This window comes from Gopherus evgoodei, chromosome 10 (assembly GCF_007399415.2).
Source record: "Gopherus evgoodei ecotype Sinaloan lineage chromosome 10, rGopEvg1_v1.p, whole genome shotgun sequence".
Classification (NCBI taxonomy): domain Eukaryota; kingdom Metazoa; phylum Chordata; order Testudines; family Testudinidae; genus Gopherus; species Gopherus evgoodei.
Window position 1 is genome coordinate 24571628 of NC_044331.1, and position 18623 is coordinate 24590250.

Consider the following 18623-nt stretch of genomic DNA (forward strand, 5'->3'; position numbering starts at 1 on the left):
TGACGTCTTGCTCCATATGTTCTTTTTCTTATCTCACTGTTCTGATCAACCAGTTCCTGCCCTGGCATGGGAGTATGAGGGAGGGGAGAAGGGCACAAGGAGAGAGCATGCCTTCCCTGCTCCCACCAGGGCCAGGGAGAATCACAGGCCCAGCAATTACAGGAATACAGGGACTGTGCCCCAAGACCCTAAGGTCTGGTCCATAAGTCCATTGCTACAGACATTTAGCATTGTACCTCCTTCCTCTTCAAAAGTTTCCATGGCTCAGAGCCTCCGCAGCTACTCACTATCACATTTAGCTGCTGAGTAGCCAGTGGAAGTGACATCTGCTCCCTGAGAGACCCAAAAAGCTTTGAGGTGGCTGAACCAAATAGTGCTGAAGAGCAAAGCAGCATAAATATTCAGGCCATTAGGGCCCTTCCCCAGCATGAGAACAAGCAACAAAATCTGGAATAGAGAAAAGCATGGAAAACAGGAACATATTTTTGGACTGGGAATGGAGATGGCCTCTGGAGAAAGCTAGGAATAAGAGGCAACAAAGGAAGACTGGAAGCAGGAGGGAGGAAGGTGAGATTACAAGGACATGGGACTGGGAGAAGAGGAACTGTTTGCTGGGGATGAGTGGGAGCCCAGATGCAAGACAAAGAATGGAGGAAGAGGAGAAGAGGGACCCAGAAGCCAGTCCAGCTGGAATGCCAGAGGTGATAACAGCTGGCTCAGGAGTTGCACTGGGCTAGTTTGGATGAACATTTCAAGAGTGGATAGGGTCAGGGAATGGCAAGGGGCCGGTTTTAACACTGTGCTTAGGGGCTCCTGTGCACTACACACTGTTACTCTCCTGTTCACAGGGATGTTGGAAGGCTTAACGCATCATTTAATTTGGTAAATTTTGTGATATCCTTGCGTGAAAGGAGTTCTATAAATGCAAAGAATTATTCATATTATCATCATTTAATTTATTTATTTTACAACATACACCTGCCTCTTGGCAGTGTTGGACCAATTCATATTTCAGCATTATATAAGCGTGAGGAGTCTCTTTGCTTTGACTAGAACTAGCCTTTTTGCTCTGTGCTTTCTGTAAACAGCATTTTGACACAAAGCAGCACCTGCCCCATTGAGTAAGGCTGGGGAAATACTAGGGTTAATGAAGAATGGGCTTTAGCACTGCCTCAGTGCTACCCATTCATGCTGCTGTTGCCTTCACATTCTCATCTGCTGGCGTCAATGCACACACCTGGGAGATGGGATGATGATATACTCTAGATCTTCATATGCCAACACAAAGATAATCAATCTCAATTCTCTTGAAAAATTGAACTACTTTGAGAAAGAAGCAATGAGAACTACCAGTTGCTCTAAGGCAATGAAATCTTTAAAGCTGTATGTATAGGACACAGCTTGGACCTTGCAGAAATATTTACATATAAAAAAGGAAAAAGGGAAATTTGTCTTCTTGTCAGTTTCACAAATAGGAAAACAAGAACAAAATATGAACTCTTCACTTGTTGCTTGCTGTTCCTTTAGAAACTTTGTCAGAACTGAAAAACACTCGTCAGTCCCATTTTAGTCTCTACCAACCATTTGTTTTCTTTTTATTCTTCTGTGTGATTTAAATATGTTCTAAAGAGTAAGCATCGTATACTGATGATCCTCAAAAACCTATGTTTTGAGGGGACATAGCCTCTTTCATACCTCTGCTTTTACTGGTTTCTCTTTTCTACCGCATTTCAATCCAAAATCCTGCAGTCTGTTAATACTTCCTCCATTCCTCTCCTACTTACTTACCCCATCCTATTGCCCCTACTTCCTTCATATCAGAAAATGGTTCAAAATCCTATCTTGAGATTTTGGCAATGACCAATTTGCTGATTTAAGCAAACATGCCTGCACTGCCATGTTTCATGTACAATTCCCTCTTTCCCCCGCTATTTTTTGGGTCTTTCAGTGTCTGTCCTGTCCCACTCTCTCCTCTTCAATCTCTTCTCATTCTCTCTCTCCTTAGTGCAAGTGATCCTTTAATTTTTCTCCCTCCTCAATGACTTTATTATTGCTTGTACAAATGGTCAGCATGCAAACGATGGGAAAACAGCACAAGTTGCAGAAGAGAATGGCACTGATAGCTGTCCCTTTCTTTGTCTATTTCAAATGCTCCATCATGTGATAGCTGCGCACCAGTACACTCACAACAGCCCAGACTTTGGTCAATGTACATCTTTTTGCTGGGTCTGGAACCCAAAAAAAGGATTCAGGAAAAGTATATTGCTTATGGAATGAGCATAGACCCAGACCCAAACTTGGAACAATCAGCCTCAAGGGCAAATGTGTGTGGGGGTTATCCAAATGTGGAGTCTGGTGCAGACGCTGCATCTAGGGATAAAGGATGGCTTGATTACTAAGAGAACAATGTTCAAATACCATCAGAGTTTAGGGTTCTGCAAGAATACTTTACCGATCCATACACATTACATTAATATCACTAAAAGTAAATAACAGAATGAAGATGATACCCTCAGCAAAACAACAGACCAAGGCCAAGTTCTGATTTAAAACTCATGCAATCCCAGGGAAGTTAATGGGCACAAACAGTGCTTAAGTAAGAGCAGAATTTGACCCTGGGTATTAAAAAACAACAAAAAGCCACAGAGGGGTATTTGGCCAAATGTAAACAGATACCTGGCTGGCAACCAGAAGGCTCTCTGAAAAAGAATTCCACAGCCACCCCTCCATCCCACACACTATCCACACCTTCTTAATCAGGAAGCAAGACCTCACAGGGGGTAGGGAGGATTCATTTGCTACAGATAAAGACCTTGTCACAGAATGCACAGGGAGGAGTGCATAAAGTACCACTTAAATGGTTTCCACAACCAGACAGATTTTCTTCTGAAAAACTCAGCAGGCAGTGGAAGTCTGTTCTCAGACCTTCTGCTGCAGAAGGCCACTGAACTTTTCTGTTGAATAGAAGCTTTTATGTGATGCTTTTCATTGATATACTATTACTGTCTGAATATGATTCTCTGTTTTAAGAAAACTTATTGCTATATTAGTTCATTGTGTAGATGAAAGTCTTTAAAGCTTATTTATGTAATAAAGATGATTATTTACAAGGTTTGTGTATCTGTTTCATTTTTATTAAACAGCAGTTTAAACAACTTTAATATTCAAACCCCACTATTAATTTCATAATGATATATTTACCAGCAAACTCTTCATTTCACCAAGAACCAATTTTTCTATCTAAGGGTGAGGGGGCAGGGGAGGGAAAGGGGAGAGATTCAAACTACATGCAAACAACGTTATAGCAAACAGTTTTTAAATATATTTGAAAATTTGAACCATTAACACTTTCTTAAATCAGGAATTTCAGACTACAAACACAGAAGTTATTGCAAGTTAACCTTTATAGTGTGATTTATATGCATTTTTGCATATTTAAAGCATTCACTAACCATTAAATTATAGACTTCTCTGCCACGGAGACAGAGTAAAATGAAGTCAGTCAATAATAATGTTAAATATTTAGGAATAAAGCCCATACTCCAATTTAACATCATACTGCACTTCTTCAATATTTGCATTTTTTAGAATAACATGACACATTTACCCATTTATATCAGCCCCCGCCTCCATCACTCTGGTGTCTGAATGCCCCACAATCTTTAATGTATCTACCATCATAATATCCTGGTAAGGTAGAGAATTACTATTGTTCCTTTCTAAGTGAAGTACTTTGCATTTGTCCTTACTGAATTTCATCCTATTTACTTCAGACCATTTCTCCCATTTGTCTAGATCATTTTGAATTTTAATCCTATCTTCCAAAGCACTTGCAACCCCTCCCAGCTTGGTATTGTCCGCAAACTTTAGAAGTATACTCTCTATGCCATTATCTAAATCATTGATGAAGATATTGAACAGAACCAGACCCAGAACCGATCCCTTCGGGGCCCCACTCATTATGCCCTTCCAGCATGACTGTGAACCACTGATAACTACTCACTGGGAACGATTTTCCAGCCAGTTATGCACTCACCTATGCACCCACCTTAGCTCCATCTAGGTTTATATTTCCCTAGTTTGTTTATGAGACAGAATCAAAAGCCTTACTAAAGTCAAGATATACCACATCTACTGCTACCCCCCCATCTACAAGGCTTGTAACTCTGCCAAAGAAAGCTATCAGGTTGGTTTGACATGATTTGTTCTTGACAAAATTCGTCCACTTAAATTATGACTTGGTGTGACTTAGGTCCAGATATTTAGAGGTATTAAGGTGCTTCATTTTCAAAAATCTCATTTTCAAAAGTGATTTAGGCACTTAGGAGCCTAAATGTCATTGATAGTGGGAATTAGACATCCAAATGCCTAAATCCTTTTTGAAAATGAGACTTAAGCACTGAGACACTGAGCACAGAAACATCTATAAATACACCTTTAAAAATCTGGGCCTTAGTCCCTAGGAATTATCATTATGACTCCACCTTAATTCGTGAAAAAGGCAACAATATTTTGTAATGATCTTTTCTGTCACAATTTATATAATAAAAGTGTATTTTCACCTGCTAAAATCGCCAAGGACTTGAACCAAAGTCCAACTTCTAAACATTCTTGAATGCAGATGTCTCAATGCAGATCTAAAATTCCCAGACAGCTTCTCAGTAACGGACCAACTCAAAACCCCAGATTCTAAGGAAGTTTGGATCCAAATCCAGATCTGAACTTTGGGGCTGGGACTATCATAAGTTATTCTGTCCCCAACCTCTTAAGGATAAAAGGATTAAAAAGATCTCCAGTAAGCAAAATATAACTTCAAAAGTGATAATTATTCAAAGCTTTAGCATTTTTGTATTAAATACAACAGTCCCAAGTTATGGAAGATATAATTTTTCTTTGTGACCTGAAACATGCATCACTGATCATTTTTAGTGTCCTGGAACAAGTAGATTGGTAACAAATTTTCATGACAGAAACACACACTCAATGAGATTATAAATTAGCTTCTTCAGAGAAGGCTCACTAATAAGATTAGATCTAAAATTTAGGTCACTTAATTTTAAGACTCAGCTAATGGGCTAAAAAAATGGATATCACTTCATAACATAAATTCAGATTCAATCTTTTCCTACCATAAACATTAGTACTATTATAAAGTTACAACGATTAAGTTTGTTGTAAAATGAAATGATCCAACTGTAAAATTAATTTGATTGCTTATTATATAGGCTCTAGTGCAAAAAGAGAAAAGATTCCATACCACATTACAAAGTTATAAAGTTTAAGCAATTAATTTTTTAGTATAATATAAGTCTATTCTCACTGAAAGATAAATTTTAAAATCTCTTCATTTCAAATTTGTAGTATACTGATTTCATCTCCAAACACACTTTCTTCATTTGTTTTCAATCAAATTAACTATTAAAAACATTGTAACAAAAACAATTCTCACCTTTTCTTCTTTAATTTTCATTACTTAAATATGATAATAGAATGTGGATGTCCTTTGAATACCTGACAATTGTATGAGAAAATTGATAGGCTGGTAGGTCAGAAACAGGGCACTTGGCTTGTCTTGTAGAGAAATAATATATTATGAACTCATATTCTTTACATGTTTTAAGTACTAGGAAAAGTTGTGATGAAAGAATATGCCAATAAATTTTGTACTTACTTGGAAAGGGAATGTTTTTAATGCATTTCACCATCTGCTCTGTCTGCTCAGTTTTTGCCAGTGTCTGCACCTCACTATTTCCATTGTCTATCATGGTCATTGGTTGATTGCTGACTGATGTCTTTTTCAAGGTTTTCATACTTCTTTGTACTTCTGCCAGTAGTGCTGCTTGTATCACTTCAATAATCTGTCATGGATGCAGATTATTAGTGGAAGATATTTGTATTTTTAATTATTTATATGGTTTTTTTCAAATGCAGATATTAGAAACACAATTTAAGACAGCTATAATAGTTGCCATTAGAAAATCAACATTTGTCAATAGTTGCCACCTAGTGATAAAAGAGATACCATCACTTTCCTTCCCATACTTAGATTAAGAAATAACAGTTAACTGGATAGTAGCTGAGTGGTACCTATTGTTAATGATGACTATCATACAGCACGAGTTTTTGATTTTCACTAGCTTTACTATAAACTAAAAGCTCCAATAAATTAGTATACTAGAGACTATGGGTCAGTTTTTTAGCTCGTGTAAATCAGCATAGCTTCATTGACTTCAATAAAACTCACCAAACTTACACCAGCTGGGGATCAAACTCGGTATGGTTAGTATGAAAATTCTCCAATTTTTACATACTGTGGGCAGCAATGAGTAATGACTGCATAAGGACTTCATGATTTGGCTCTGCCTTCTCAGAATTCCAGTTGTTTAAATCCTCAGTGCACAAAGTTGCATTTATGTTTTGCTATTAGCACTGGTATCATATGCCTGCAGCTGCACCTCAGCCAGGCTGGCGCTATATTCTTTTTCAAAAGGAAGGAGAAGAAAGCTCTCCACAGAACTTCTGTTACCCTAAAGGAAAGGTTACATATCTGCTGGAATTACGATTGGCCTGCAATGTGAGTTCAGCAGTATGTTCTGGCAGTTGATTATTTCTGCCCTTGCTTGGTGGTGTCGCTGCATTTCAATATGAATTAAACACAGAAAATCTATTTTGAATTAATAAGGCTGAACATTTTGAATTAAATCTACAGCATGGGAATTCTGTTAAAGCTTTTGTAGTACTCGCTCATCCTTGTGCCTAGATACCACAGCCTGGTTTAAAAATATCCCCATGCTCTGAGACTCACTGGATGGAAAACAGACGTTTCAATATCAAGGTATAAATTGGCTGAGATTCAACACACAACAGTTAATTGCTTTTGTGTGTTTAAGGCTTGACATGTTTTCACATATTTTAAAGTGTTAAATTTCCACACGATTTTGGATGACACCTTAAGCCCCAAACTCTATCTTCTCTACTGGGAGATTAAAAATCTCATAGCTCTTTTCATGAGAAAAGGGCTTTTTTCAGAGGTTCTTTTCTAAAATGTCTCTTTCTTCAACTGTAGTACACTAAGCTTTGTATTGGTTGACTGCTGCCCTGCATTTTAGAGGTGGCTGCATTTCAGTGTTGCATGGTATACACGTTAAGACACATCTTTGGGTCTGGCTGTGCTGTGCTCAGTGCAAGACATGATAGGAAGGGAGCAAAGGAGGCACTACGTCATCATTGCAGTTCTCCAAATCTGGGGATAGCAAGGGGCCAGGTCACCTCTGATGCAGTATGGAGCAACCTTAGAGCTACTCTAACCATTCTTCTGGCCACAGGTTGCCAAAGCTCAAGGCACTCTTTCCATTCACCCAACAAGCCTACTATATTACTCATGGGGCCAAGAACATAAAATGTAGAGCTGGCTATGCCAGCTATAATCATTTGGGAATTCCTGTATCTAGAGGGAATCCCCAGTCAGCTGTTAGTCTTCTTTGCTTTATGGAAGCAGCACAAAGGGGGACAGGATCTGGGATCTTTGGGATCATTCATGATGAATGATACAATGAAAATATTTTTTAAACCGTTGCAGTCTCTTTACTCACAGGGATAAGATTTGTGCTCTCTCTCTGCCCACAGTACCGGAACTTTAAAATTCCATATCATCTACAGAATGGAATGTCTTTTTTTTCCAAGTTACAGGAATTAAGCATTACATAAAGACATTCATTCTTCAGGGCAGGAAATTGCATGAAGGGCAACTAGGATGTTAAGACTTCAGGACTGTACAGCTGAGAGACATTCACATATACCCACAACTCTTTAGAGGAGGCCAGCTATGAATTTAGGATAGCGCTCAGTAAGAGCTAGGCCATTGGAGACTGATTGAAATAGATGCAGAGTCAGCGCATCACCCTACAGTCTAGCCCTACTCACTCCCAGGCTGGCCTCACTCACCTTTCTGACTGCACTAAATCCCTACTCTGGACAGATTACCTGTATCAGGAGCCCACTGTGTAGGAGTGAACTGAGTAAATTCACAAGGAGTGAATCCAGCTCTTTTGTGTTTTGTCAAAACACAAACACTCCAATTATTTATTAAAAAGTGTTTTATTTTGCAAGAACATTCCTTATGTTGTAGAGAAACAACAACAAAAAAAAAGAACATTTAGTTTGGATTAGACAGGAACCAAAACAAAAGCCACAGATCTAAACAACCCTCAACTTTGGGTATTTCGGACCCAGACCCTGCAGCTGGCTCCTGCAATAAATCCAGACTCTTCAAGAAAGAGAAGCAAACACAGAGATGCTGTCCTTGTTCTATGACTACTTCTGGCAGAAAATAAAATTTGACAGAGGTTCTCAAAAGAGTTGTGGATAGTTTGCAGAAAAACATGTTCCTTATGTTGATAAGACACAGTGCATACAGCCTAAAAATTATCTGCTTTTCATGGTTTTCTGATCTGCTAAAAATCTGTCACAAGTCTGGATCAGATTTTCATTGCCTGAATCACTACTGTGTACACTGACCAAGCAGTATTTTGTAATGTGTAATTTCCTCTAACATCTTAGCATGGAATAAAAAGTGTAGCAAAATGGCACAACATGATATTTTGAAGGCATTTGTAAATCTCTGCATGCAGCTTGTCTATCACTTTGTTGAATACACATTTCCACATCACTCCATGTGGTTTCACATCTTCAGCTATGTCTGCTCCCTGGACATCTCCCAATAACGTGAATATCTCTTCTAACTTTGTCAGTGAATTTGAAATTTCCCTTCAAGAGCTTCACCTGTTTCTAACAATAGACCCTCTTCACAGTTTTCCGCTAGTATCTCTTTATTACCTATGTGCTAATTTCTACCACTTATCCATCTAGACTCCATTTTTGTTATGATGGATGAATTTCTATATTCTGTTACTACTAATGTGTTTGCCCGAACTAGCAATGGGACAATACCTGTACTTTTGTAGGCATTATTGCAAATATTAGCTGCTTTTAACATCAGATAGTAGGCGGGAACCTATGGTGATATCTTCAAGGTGACATGGTCATTAGAAATAAATGTGCTACAAGGAGGTCTCACAGAGCATAAGTGATACACTTTGGCAATAAATATGGATACCAACGCATAGAAAGCAACTGTCTGATAATCAGGACCTACAACAGCAACACTATACAACGGTTTATTCTGCTTACCACATCTATATGAAATTATACTGACAGCTCTTTCCACAGTTGAGCAATTACTTCTAATGGCTACTGTTCTCTTTGTTAGGACTGGACCAGAGAAAGAGAGCATAAGAAACTGTTTCCAAATTCGTCAGGCCACAAACTCCACAGAAGTAAACTGCTGGTCTTCTAGAAACCATGTATCTGCTGTACTCATTCTATGCCACCAAAAGACTGTGGAGGGGAACGAAGCGGCTATGTAGGAGGGTTGCTAACCGTCTAATCGCACAAACCCAAACACCTCTACCCTGGACCTTCTCCAAGGCCCCACTTCCGCACACTCCATCCCCACTCCCTCCGTCGCTCACTCTCCCCCACCCTCACTCACTTTCACAGGATGAGGCAGAGCGCTGGCATGTGGGAGGGGGTGGGGGCTCTGGGCTGGGGCCGAGGGGTTCAGAGTGTGGGAGAGGGCTCCAGGCTGAGCCTGGGTCAGGGGGTTGGCATCCAGGAGGGGGTACGGGCTTGGGAGGGAGCTTGGGTGAGGGAGGGGGCTCAGGGCTGGGACAGAGGGTTGGGATGCAGGAGCGGGTCTGAGGTGCAGGCTCTGGGAGGGAGTTTAGGTGCAAGGAGGGTGAGGGGCTGGGGCAGGAGGTTGGGGTGTGGGGGAGGGTGAGGGGGACAGGTTCCAGCCAGGCGGTGCTTACCTCAGGCAGCTCCCGGAAGCAACTGGCATGTCCAGCTAGGCTTATGGGTGGCCAGGCGGCTCTGCATGCTGCCCCTGCCTGCAGGCATCACCCCCACATCTCCCGTTGGCTGCAGTTCCTGGCCAATGGGAGCTGCGGAGTTGGTGCTCAGGGTGGAGGCAGCACACAGAGAGCTTCTGGCTGCCCCTGCACCTAGGAGTCACAGAGATGTGCCAGTCGCTTCTGTGAGCCGTGTGAAGCCAGGGCAGGTAGGGAGCCTGGATTAGCCCCACTGCGCTGTCAACCGGACTTATAGTGGCATATTAAAATCTCCCGGATTGATTTCAGAAGCCACTGGGAGATTGATTCTGATTCCAGGAAACCCCTGGCCAATCTGGGAAGGTTGGCACCTCTCTATAAATCCCAGCAGGCCTGCAGTATCTACACTGTCTGGTTTGGTGTTTTTTATAGTCAGAGACACTGGCAACCACCATCCCACTAAAACAGGAGAGGAGATGGAGGCATAGGAGGGTGGAGGGGAACCACTAGCCACAAGAAGCTGCACTGTGCTAACCCATGTTCTTCTTAACATGCTTGGGAGATTTTACCTAGAACGCCTCCATCTTCCAGAACAGACTGCATGTGGACTATGTGCAAAGGGAACCCTCTGGCTAATAAATGCAGGCACAATTTTACAGGCTCAAATAACTGTAGGCACATTTTATAGCTTTACAGTACTTAAATTCCTAAGTGCTCCAAAACATGCACAAAGTTAGCCATTGGGGCTGTAGGGCCTTCAAAATCAGGTCCTAAATTTTAATAACAAAGGCTCTAGAAACACAAAAAAAAGTTCTTTTAAAAAAAATATAATACACACATAGAAAGATTACATATAAAATGTCATAGGATAGTGTGAATATACATTTATTTCATTCCTATTACTATTATCCAGACAAGATGCCCTGTTTATTCCAAAGCACAGACATTACATTGCATAACAGTTAAGACTGCTCAAGTATAACTAACACCCGCTTAAATATTAAAAAACATAGGAAATCTGGTTATGTCAGACACACCAAATAGCAGCAAATCAACAATTTACAAAGTGCATTCTTAATCCAGCTAGACCAGAATGACTGGGAATACAGGAAGGAAAATAAAGAGATACTTGGATTGGTACGATTAACAAAATAATAACTACAAATAAACTCTAAAATTGCAAAGGGAATGGATTGCCCAGTGTTTATGCCCAGGTAGTCAGTTTATTGCTAGGGAGTTTACTGGAGTTCTGTCCATTTCCTGGTAGACAGGTAAATATATTAAGGCCCTGCTCCTGCAATGTATAGCGTGCAAGTGGCCTGCTGAACCCACAGAGAGCTCTGCTCACTTCAGTGGGACTCCACGCAAGCACAGGAGTCTGCCTATGTGCTACATGCAACATGACCAGTGCCTACATGTACTTATTTTGGCTCCAATACTGCAAAACTTTATGTACGTGCACTTCACGCAACATGAATGGGACCGCTGACTAACAATAATATCATGTATTAGGCACTACCACAGTTACACTAAATGGCAGTCTTGGCAGAGAGACCAAGAATTGGATGGGAAGGGGGATACAAAGACTGAGGTATCCTCTTTCCAATAACTATAAGGTCCCTCCATGTCAGAAACTGAGGAGCAGTGTGGGGAAGCTTGCCGATGCTGTAACTGTTCTGTGGCTAGATAAAGGATAGATAAAGCCTCCAGGGATGTCAGTCCAGCATCTTTCATAAGGACTAATGTCACACAAAAAGATTTTGAAAGACCTGGGAACAGGACAGGGAGAACTAGGTAGTGGGGAGAACTGCATTTTTCTACATGAAATGACTCAAGGAGTGTATTTGAAATTCCAAATGAAGGAATGGGGAGGAGAGATTTGAGCATTTAACATTTCAAAGCTAAGGAGCCAGGGAGAATAGGAAGACAATTTTTTTTTTTTAATAAGAAGGATTCTCAAGGGAAATCCATGAATATATCTTTCTTCCTGCTAACAGTCAGCAACAGGGAAAACATAGTTTGATTGCACTATGGACTGACTGACCTGGGGGAGGGAACTGTCCTTTGGAACGCTGGGTTTTATTGTTTGCATTTGTAACTAGATCCTGCATAACAACTGCTATATAAATTAATGTATTAAATAAAAATACAACCCAATACTCATTGCGCAGATAAAGAAGGAAATAAATTACTTTTAGTATGAAGTATTAGCAGACAAGAGTAGCCTTTATTTCCTATATTAAATGCTATAGAGCAGATAGTCCAGTACATGAGAAGAGTGAAGGAATATATATGTTAGGACAATGTGGCAAGAGGGTGTTACATTTTATTTGAAAGAGCAATGAGCGGAGTGGTATAAAAAGATCAAATACGTTTTCCTTTAAAATGATGTGAGATAGATAAGCATGTACCTATGCAATATTAGTGTAAAAAGAAAACCTTTCTCAAATTAAATAAACATTTTAAAAATACAAAGGTAAAGCTGTAATTCTTGCCATGTACAATGGACTCTGAAAACATCAACTCTGCTTGAATTTTGTCACCACGTGACCACAGCATTAAGTAAGCCTTGCTCTTCAAATTTCTCTCTGTGTGTAGCCAAACTGCTGTGAATACTGTAACATCTAAAATCATTTGTGACATGTACAATAGGGGCCTCATGTCATCAGCTATTAAACCAACTCCCATTCATGCTTTATTGCTGGTAGGCTGGCTCCGTTAACCCCTTTACTTCAGGAAGCATAGGCCCATGGCCAACACATTAATAAAGGGAGATCTGAGGCATGGGCTGTGCAGGCAGCTGGTCACTCTGACAGATTTGTCCCAAACCAGTCTTCAGATCTGAAGTTTTTTGCTCACAGTTGCAGCACCTCTTACGAGGTGTCTTTGTCAATGCTCAGTCACATTTAGTGGGTGCCTCTGACTTCTGCATACCCGCCAAAATGTTTTGTGCTGACTGACACAGTACTTGCGTACAAACACAGCTGCAGCTGCCACAAAGGCCTCTTGGCATATCTGAGAACTAAGGGAACCTGCTGCAAATGGCTTAACCGGGACTTCTGCCTCAATAATGACACAGAAGTCTGATTGTCTTGCTGAAGTAGGCAGACTACCAGGAGATCTTGTTTGGATGTTAGGATGCTAAATCCACTCGTATGTGTCCATGTTCCTATGATCAATTATGGTTTTAATACAGCTTCCACTCTATTAGTGGGAAAGTACAAATGGAGAGACCAAACGCAACCACAAGTTTCCTGGATATCTGTCTTCCAATCCACAAATGCAAGAGATCAAAACGTTTCAGAAGCTGAGCAGGTTAGAGTGCTATTATGTGGCTCTCACCTGACAACTGCAGCTACTGACACTGACCTCCTATATTTGACTTTTCATTAAAAGGATTCCGAAGAGAGAAAAACCTTGGCTTTGGGGAAAAATGTTTGTGGGGGAAAGTTGAACTAATAATGTGGAAGATGATAGGACAGAGAAAGAGAATTAATAATCCTTAATAACTTAGGTACATCAGGAGTGTACAAGAGGAAGTGATGAACTCGACTTGGACGTGAATGTTTGCAGACACCACTACTATCTATTATGGCTAATAGTGTGGTACAGAGTATTATTTCTACTGTACCATGAACGCTTCTCAGCTGTAAAGTGGTATTCTCCTCACTGATACACATGCCATTTGAAATGTAGTATATGGCTACATACTACTACAAGAAATTCAGCAACAGAGTAAAACAGACAAGGAATAAGTTTATAACAGATACTGGACTCCTTCAGAGCCACTCTTTTGTGGATGCAATGTCGCAATCGTCAAGCTTATGCCCCTGAACATCAAATGACCCAGATCACAATGCAGGATCCACTGTGTATCTATTGTCAGTATGACATTGTGATGGGGGGGCCTCACACCTGGAGGCTCAGTGCAGCAGTGCAATTACATCTCTTCCTCAGTTTCCCCTAGTGGGATTTAATAAATCCAATGTCACTGGTGTATATTTCATAGATTCCATAGACTTTAAGGCCAGAAGGGACCATTATGATCAACTAATTTTAACCCTGTCATAAACAGATAGCTAAGGGTTAATGTTCTTTTACCTGTAAAGGGGTAACACCAGTAACCTGAAACACCTGACCAGAGGACCAGTCAGGAAACAAGACTTTTTCAAATCTGGGTGGAGGGAAGTGTCTGTGTGAGTTCTTTGTCTTGTGTCTGACCCTCTCGGCTCTGAGAGTGATTTTTCTATCTCCTGCCTTTCTAATCTTCTGTTTCCAAGTTGTAAGTACAAAGATAGTAAGACAATAAGGTTTATATTGTTTTCTTTTGTATTTACATGTGTGTAGTTGCTGGAATGTTTAAATTGTATTCTTTTTTGGATAAGGCTGTTTATTCATTTTTTTTCTTTTAAGCAAATGACCCTGTATTTGTCACCTGAATACAGAGAGACCATTTTTATGTCCTTTTCTTTCTTTTTTTTATAAAGCCTTCTTTTTAAGACTTGTTGGAGTTTTTTCTTTAGTGGGGACTCCAGGGAATTGAGTCTGCAACTCACCAGGGAATTGGTGGGAGGAAGAAGTCAAGCGGGGAAAATCTCTTTGTGTTAGATTTACTAACCTGACTTTGCACACCCTCTGGGTGAGGGGGGAAGTACTTCTGTTTCCAGGACTGGAAACAGGGAGGGTGGAGTCCCTCTGTTTAGATTCACGGAGCTTGCTTCTGTATATCTCTCCAGGAACCCAGGGAGGGAACACCCGGAGGGGGGAAGGGAAATGGTTTATTCCCCTTTGTTGTGAGACTCAAGGAATCTGAGTCTGGGGGTCCCCCAGGGAAGGTTTTGGGGAGACCACAGTGCGCCAGGCACTGTATAGATTCCTGGCTGGTGGCAGCTTTACCAGGTCCAAGCTGGTAACTAAGCTTGGAGGTTTTCATGCTAACACCCATATTTTGGACGCTAAGGTCCAGATCTGGGAAAAATGTCTGGAAACAGAAGTACTTCCCCCCTCACCCAGAGGGTATGCAAAGTCAGGTTAGTAAATCTAACACAAAGAGTTTTACCCCCCTTGACTTCTTCCTCCCACCAATTCCCTGGTGAGTTGCAGACTCAATTCCCTGGAGTCCCCACTAAAGAAAAAACTCCAACAAGTCTTAAAAAGAAGGCTTTATAAAAAAAAGAAAGAAAAGGACATAAAAATGGTCTCTCTGTATTCAGGTGACAAATACAGGGTCATTTGCTTAAAAGAAAAAAAATGAATAAACAGCTTTATCCAAAAAAGAATACAATTTAAACATTCCAGCAACTACACACATGTAAATACAAAAGAAAACAATATAAACCTTATTGTCTTACTATCTTTGTACTTACAACTTGGAAACAGAAGATTAGAAAGGCAGGAGATAGAAAAATCACTCTCAGAGCCGAGAGGGTCAGACACAAGACAAAGAACAAAGAACTCACACACAAACTTCCCTCCACCCAGATTTGAAAAAGTCTTGTTTCCTGATTGGTCCTCTGGTCAGGTGTTTCAGGTTACTGGTGTTACCTCTTTACAGGTAAAAGAATATTAACCCTTAGCTATCTGTTTATGACAAACCCCTGCATAAAACAGACCAGGGAATTTCTCCTATTGGTTCCTGCATCCAGCTCAATTACTTGTGGTCGAACTAGATGGAGTAAATCATCTAGAAAGATACCGCCCCTGATCTAAAAACTCCATGTGATGAAGAGTGTATTTCTATAGCCTCATAAGAAGATTCTTTAGGCCCCTGAATTGAACTTAATGGTGTGGAGGAGAGATGCAGATGTAAATGACTCTGGATCGTAGGTGGTTAAAAGCTCATATTGTCAAAGGAAGATGGATGCTAACTTAAACTAATATTTTGGAGTGATATACATGCAAGATGGTTTGTGTGACAAGCAATTTTGCCTGAAGCATAGCTGAGTGGCTGCAGCCCCCCAAAGAGTGGAATGAACTGACCATAATATATGCCTTGCTATGTGTTGAGCCAATCTGAGAACACTGCCAACTACTATTTTTAATATAAGAATTGTTTGCTTTTTCCTATTTCATTTTTTTCTTTCTACAAGAGACAAGATTTCCTTTTCCAGTTACGGGTAATGAAATTAATAACACATATTGATAATTATTAATAATCATAGGACTGGAAGGGACCTCCAGTGCTCTTCTAGTTCGGTACCCTGGACTGAAGCAGGACTAAATATTATCTAGATCATTCCTGACAGGTGTTTGTCTAACCTGCTCTTAAAAACCTCCAGTGAGGGAGACTCCACAACCTCCCTAGGTAATTTGTTCTTAACTACCCTTACAGTTAGGAAGTTTCTCCTAATGTCTAACCTAAATCTCCCTTGCTGCAATTAAACTCATTACTTCTTGTCCTATCTTCAGTGGTTAAGAAGAACAATTGTCAATCTCCTCTTTATAACTACACTTTGTGTACATGAAGACAGTTATATCCCCCTTTAGTTTCCTCATTTCCAGACTAAACACACATAATTTTTTTCAATCTTTCAGCGTAGGTCATGTTTTCTAGAACTTTAATCATTTTTGTTGCTCTCCTCTGGACTTTTGCCAATTTGTTCACATCTTTCCCAAAGTGTGGTGCCCAGAGCTTGACATAGTACTCCAGCGGAGGCCTTACTAGTGCTGAGTAGAGTAGAAGAATTACGTCTTTTGTCTTGCTTACAACACTCCTCTAACACACCCCAGAATGATGTTTGACTTTCTTCAACAATATTCCATTGACGACTCATATTTAGTTTGTGATACACTATAACCCCTGGGCTCTTTTCTGCAGTACCCCTTCCCATGCAGTCATTTCCAGTTTTTTATTTATGCATAGTGCTTTGCATTTGTCCTCATTGAATTTAATCCTATTTAATTCAGAACATTTCTCCAGTTTGTCAAGATCATTTTGAATTCTAATCCTGTCCTCCAAAGGGCTTGCAACCCCTCCTAGCTTGGCATCATCAGCAAACTTTGTAAGTGCACTCTCTATGGTGCCCCTTCAGGGGTTCTGTTCATTTAATCCAAAGGTGGAATGTTGTACAACTAGGCTGCCATCCCAGCATCTCTAGCTGGAGAGGAAAGAGCTGAGTTAACTTTAGTCCATGAACCCCACTTCTATCCAGGCCCCTTATCAAACAGGCCCTCTTGGTCTGGGACCATCTTCCAGAGCCAGGGCCTCTTGTCTTCAGCTGAGGAAGGATCTCTCCTCTTAGATTAAGGTCCCTACAGAGGTCAAACCACAACAACCCTTTCTTGGAAAAGCACATACATCTCTACCCCAATATAACGCAACCTGATATAACATGAATTCAGACAGCACGCGGTAAAGCAGTGCTCGAGGGGGGGGGGGGGCTGCACACTCCGGTGGATCAAAGCAAGTTCGATATAATGCAGTTTCACCTATATCACGGTAGGTTTTTGGGCTCCTGAGGACAGTGTTATAATGGAGCAGAGGCGTAATTCCCCTGATCTGAGCTTCTGTTGCTACCTGGTGAACTCCTTCCACACGAACCAGGCTTCACTGAGGCTTGGCATTCATAGATCCTCCACTTTGGAGTCTCTGCCACCTAGGAGTATTCTACTTTGGTTTCCTTTCCTGGTGAGCCCCTTTACCAGGTCCCCCCAAGAAGGCCTCCCTTTAGGAACTTCCTTTTTCTACATTCTAGAGACAGTTCCTCTTCCCAGGAACCTCTGCTCTCTAGCCACTGGGAGTAGGTTCCTTTTATTATGCCCAAGATATTATTCCCTATCTAATTATCTGCCTCCCAGCTACTTAGTTAATTAGTCCCAGGTGATCCCTTCCTAAGTTGCCTTATTTCCCCTTGTGAAACCTTCCAGAGGTAGGCTGAGCCCTTGACCTCTTCAGAGGGGCCACCTATTCTCTGACAGACATGACAAATAAGTCTTATGCTACAGTAAGCACCAGGACATCCCACAGATACCTAGAGTCTCAAACAGAGCATTAACCTGCCTACCATGGCACCAAGATCAGCACAGGCAAAGGTGCAAGTTAAATTGCCTTGAGAAGCTGGAACTTGCTCCCTTTTGGGCCTGCTCTTGGGGGGATCATACTGGTATGTAGCCCTGACCACACATTCTTTTAAGGAGGCCATACCAACTTCTTCTACAGCACATATGAAATTGAGCTTCCCTAGGAACATAAAACAGGCTTTTTTTTTTTTTTTTAAGATAACTTAAAAAGTAAAGATTATTGGCTGGAACTCACAACTTTTTCGTCAAATGAGCAACATTCACCAGATCAGACATACAAGCCCTGTGCATTTGAAAATGATTCCTGTTACTCAATATCACCTAGATTAGGCACTATAATGTCTACTATGCCATCTCCAACCACACACACTAAAAACCAAAATAATTTCATAATAAATATACACTCCAGTTTAACAAGAAAATTCTCTCTCCACAGAACATCTAAATGGCAAAATGTACGTGATCCCCAAAGTCCACATTTATCATATTACATCATGATATCAACATTCACACTAAATAGCAGTGAACATCACTTTAAAAATGACATTATTACAGTCAGTGTGCACTATTTCCTACCTTTATGGATTGGTCTCTCCAGCATGAAATGAGTTTCACCAGTGAAACATTCCCAGGATCAGGGAAATGGAATCCACTTTTATCTGAAAATATATAAAATGTTCTTTATGAGCCCACAGTAAAATACACATAAATAACAAA

General features: G+C 40.6%; 1 protein-coding gene across 1 annotated transcript in view; it reads right to left on the reverse strand.

Annotated features, from left to right (window-relative positions):
- WDR72 (WD repeat domain 72) overlaps positions 1-18623 on the reverse strand; it is a 196178-nt gene that overhangs the window by 72466 nt on the left and 105089 nt on the right. Inside the window, exons 17-18 of the mRNA XM_030579063.1 lie at positions 18483-18565; positions 5672-5858 (exon numbers count right to left, since the gene is read on the reverse strand). Coding sequence (XP_030434923.1) covers positions 5672-5858; positions 18483-18565 — 270 coding nt within the window. The remainder of the gene's footprint in view (positions 1-5671; positions 5859-18482; positions 18566-18623) is intronic.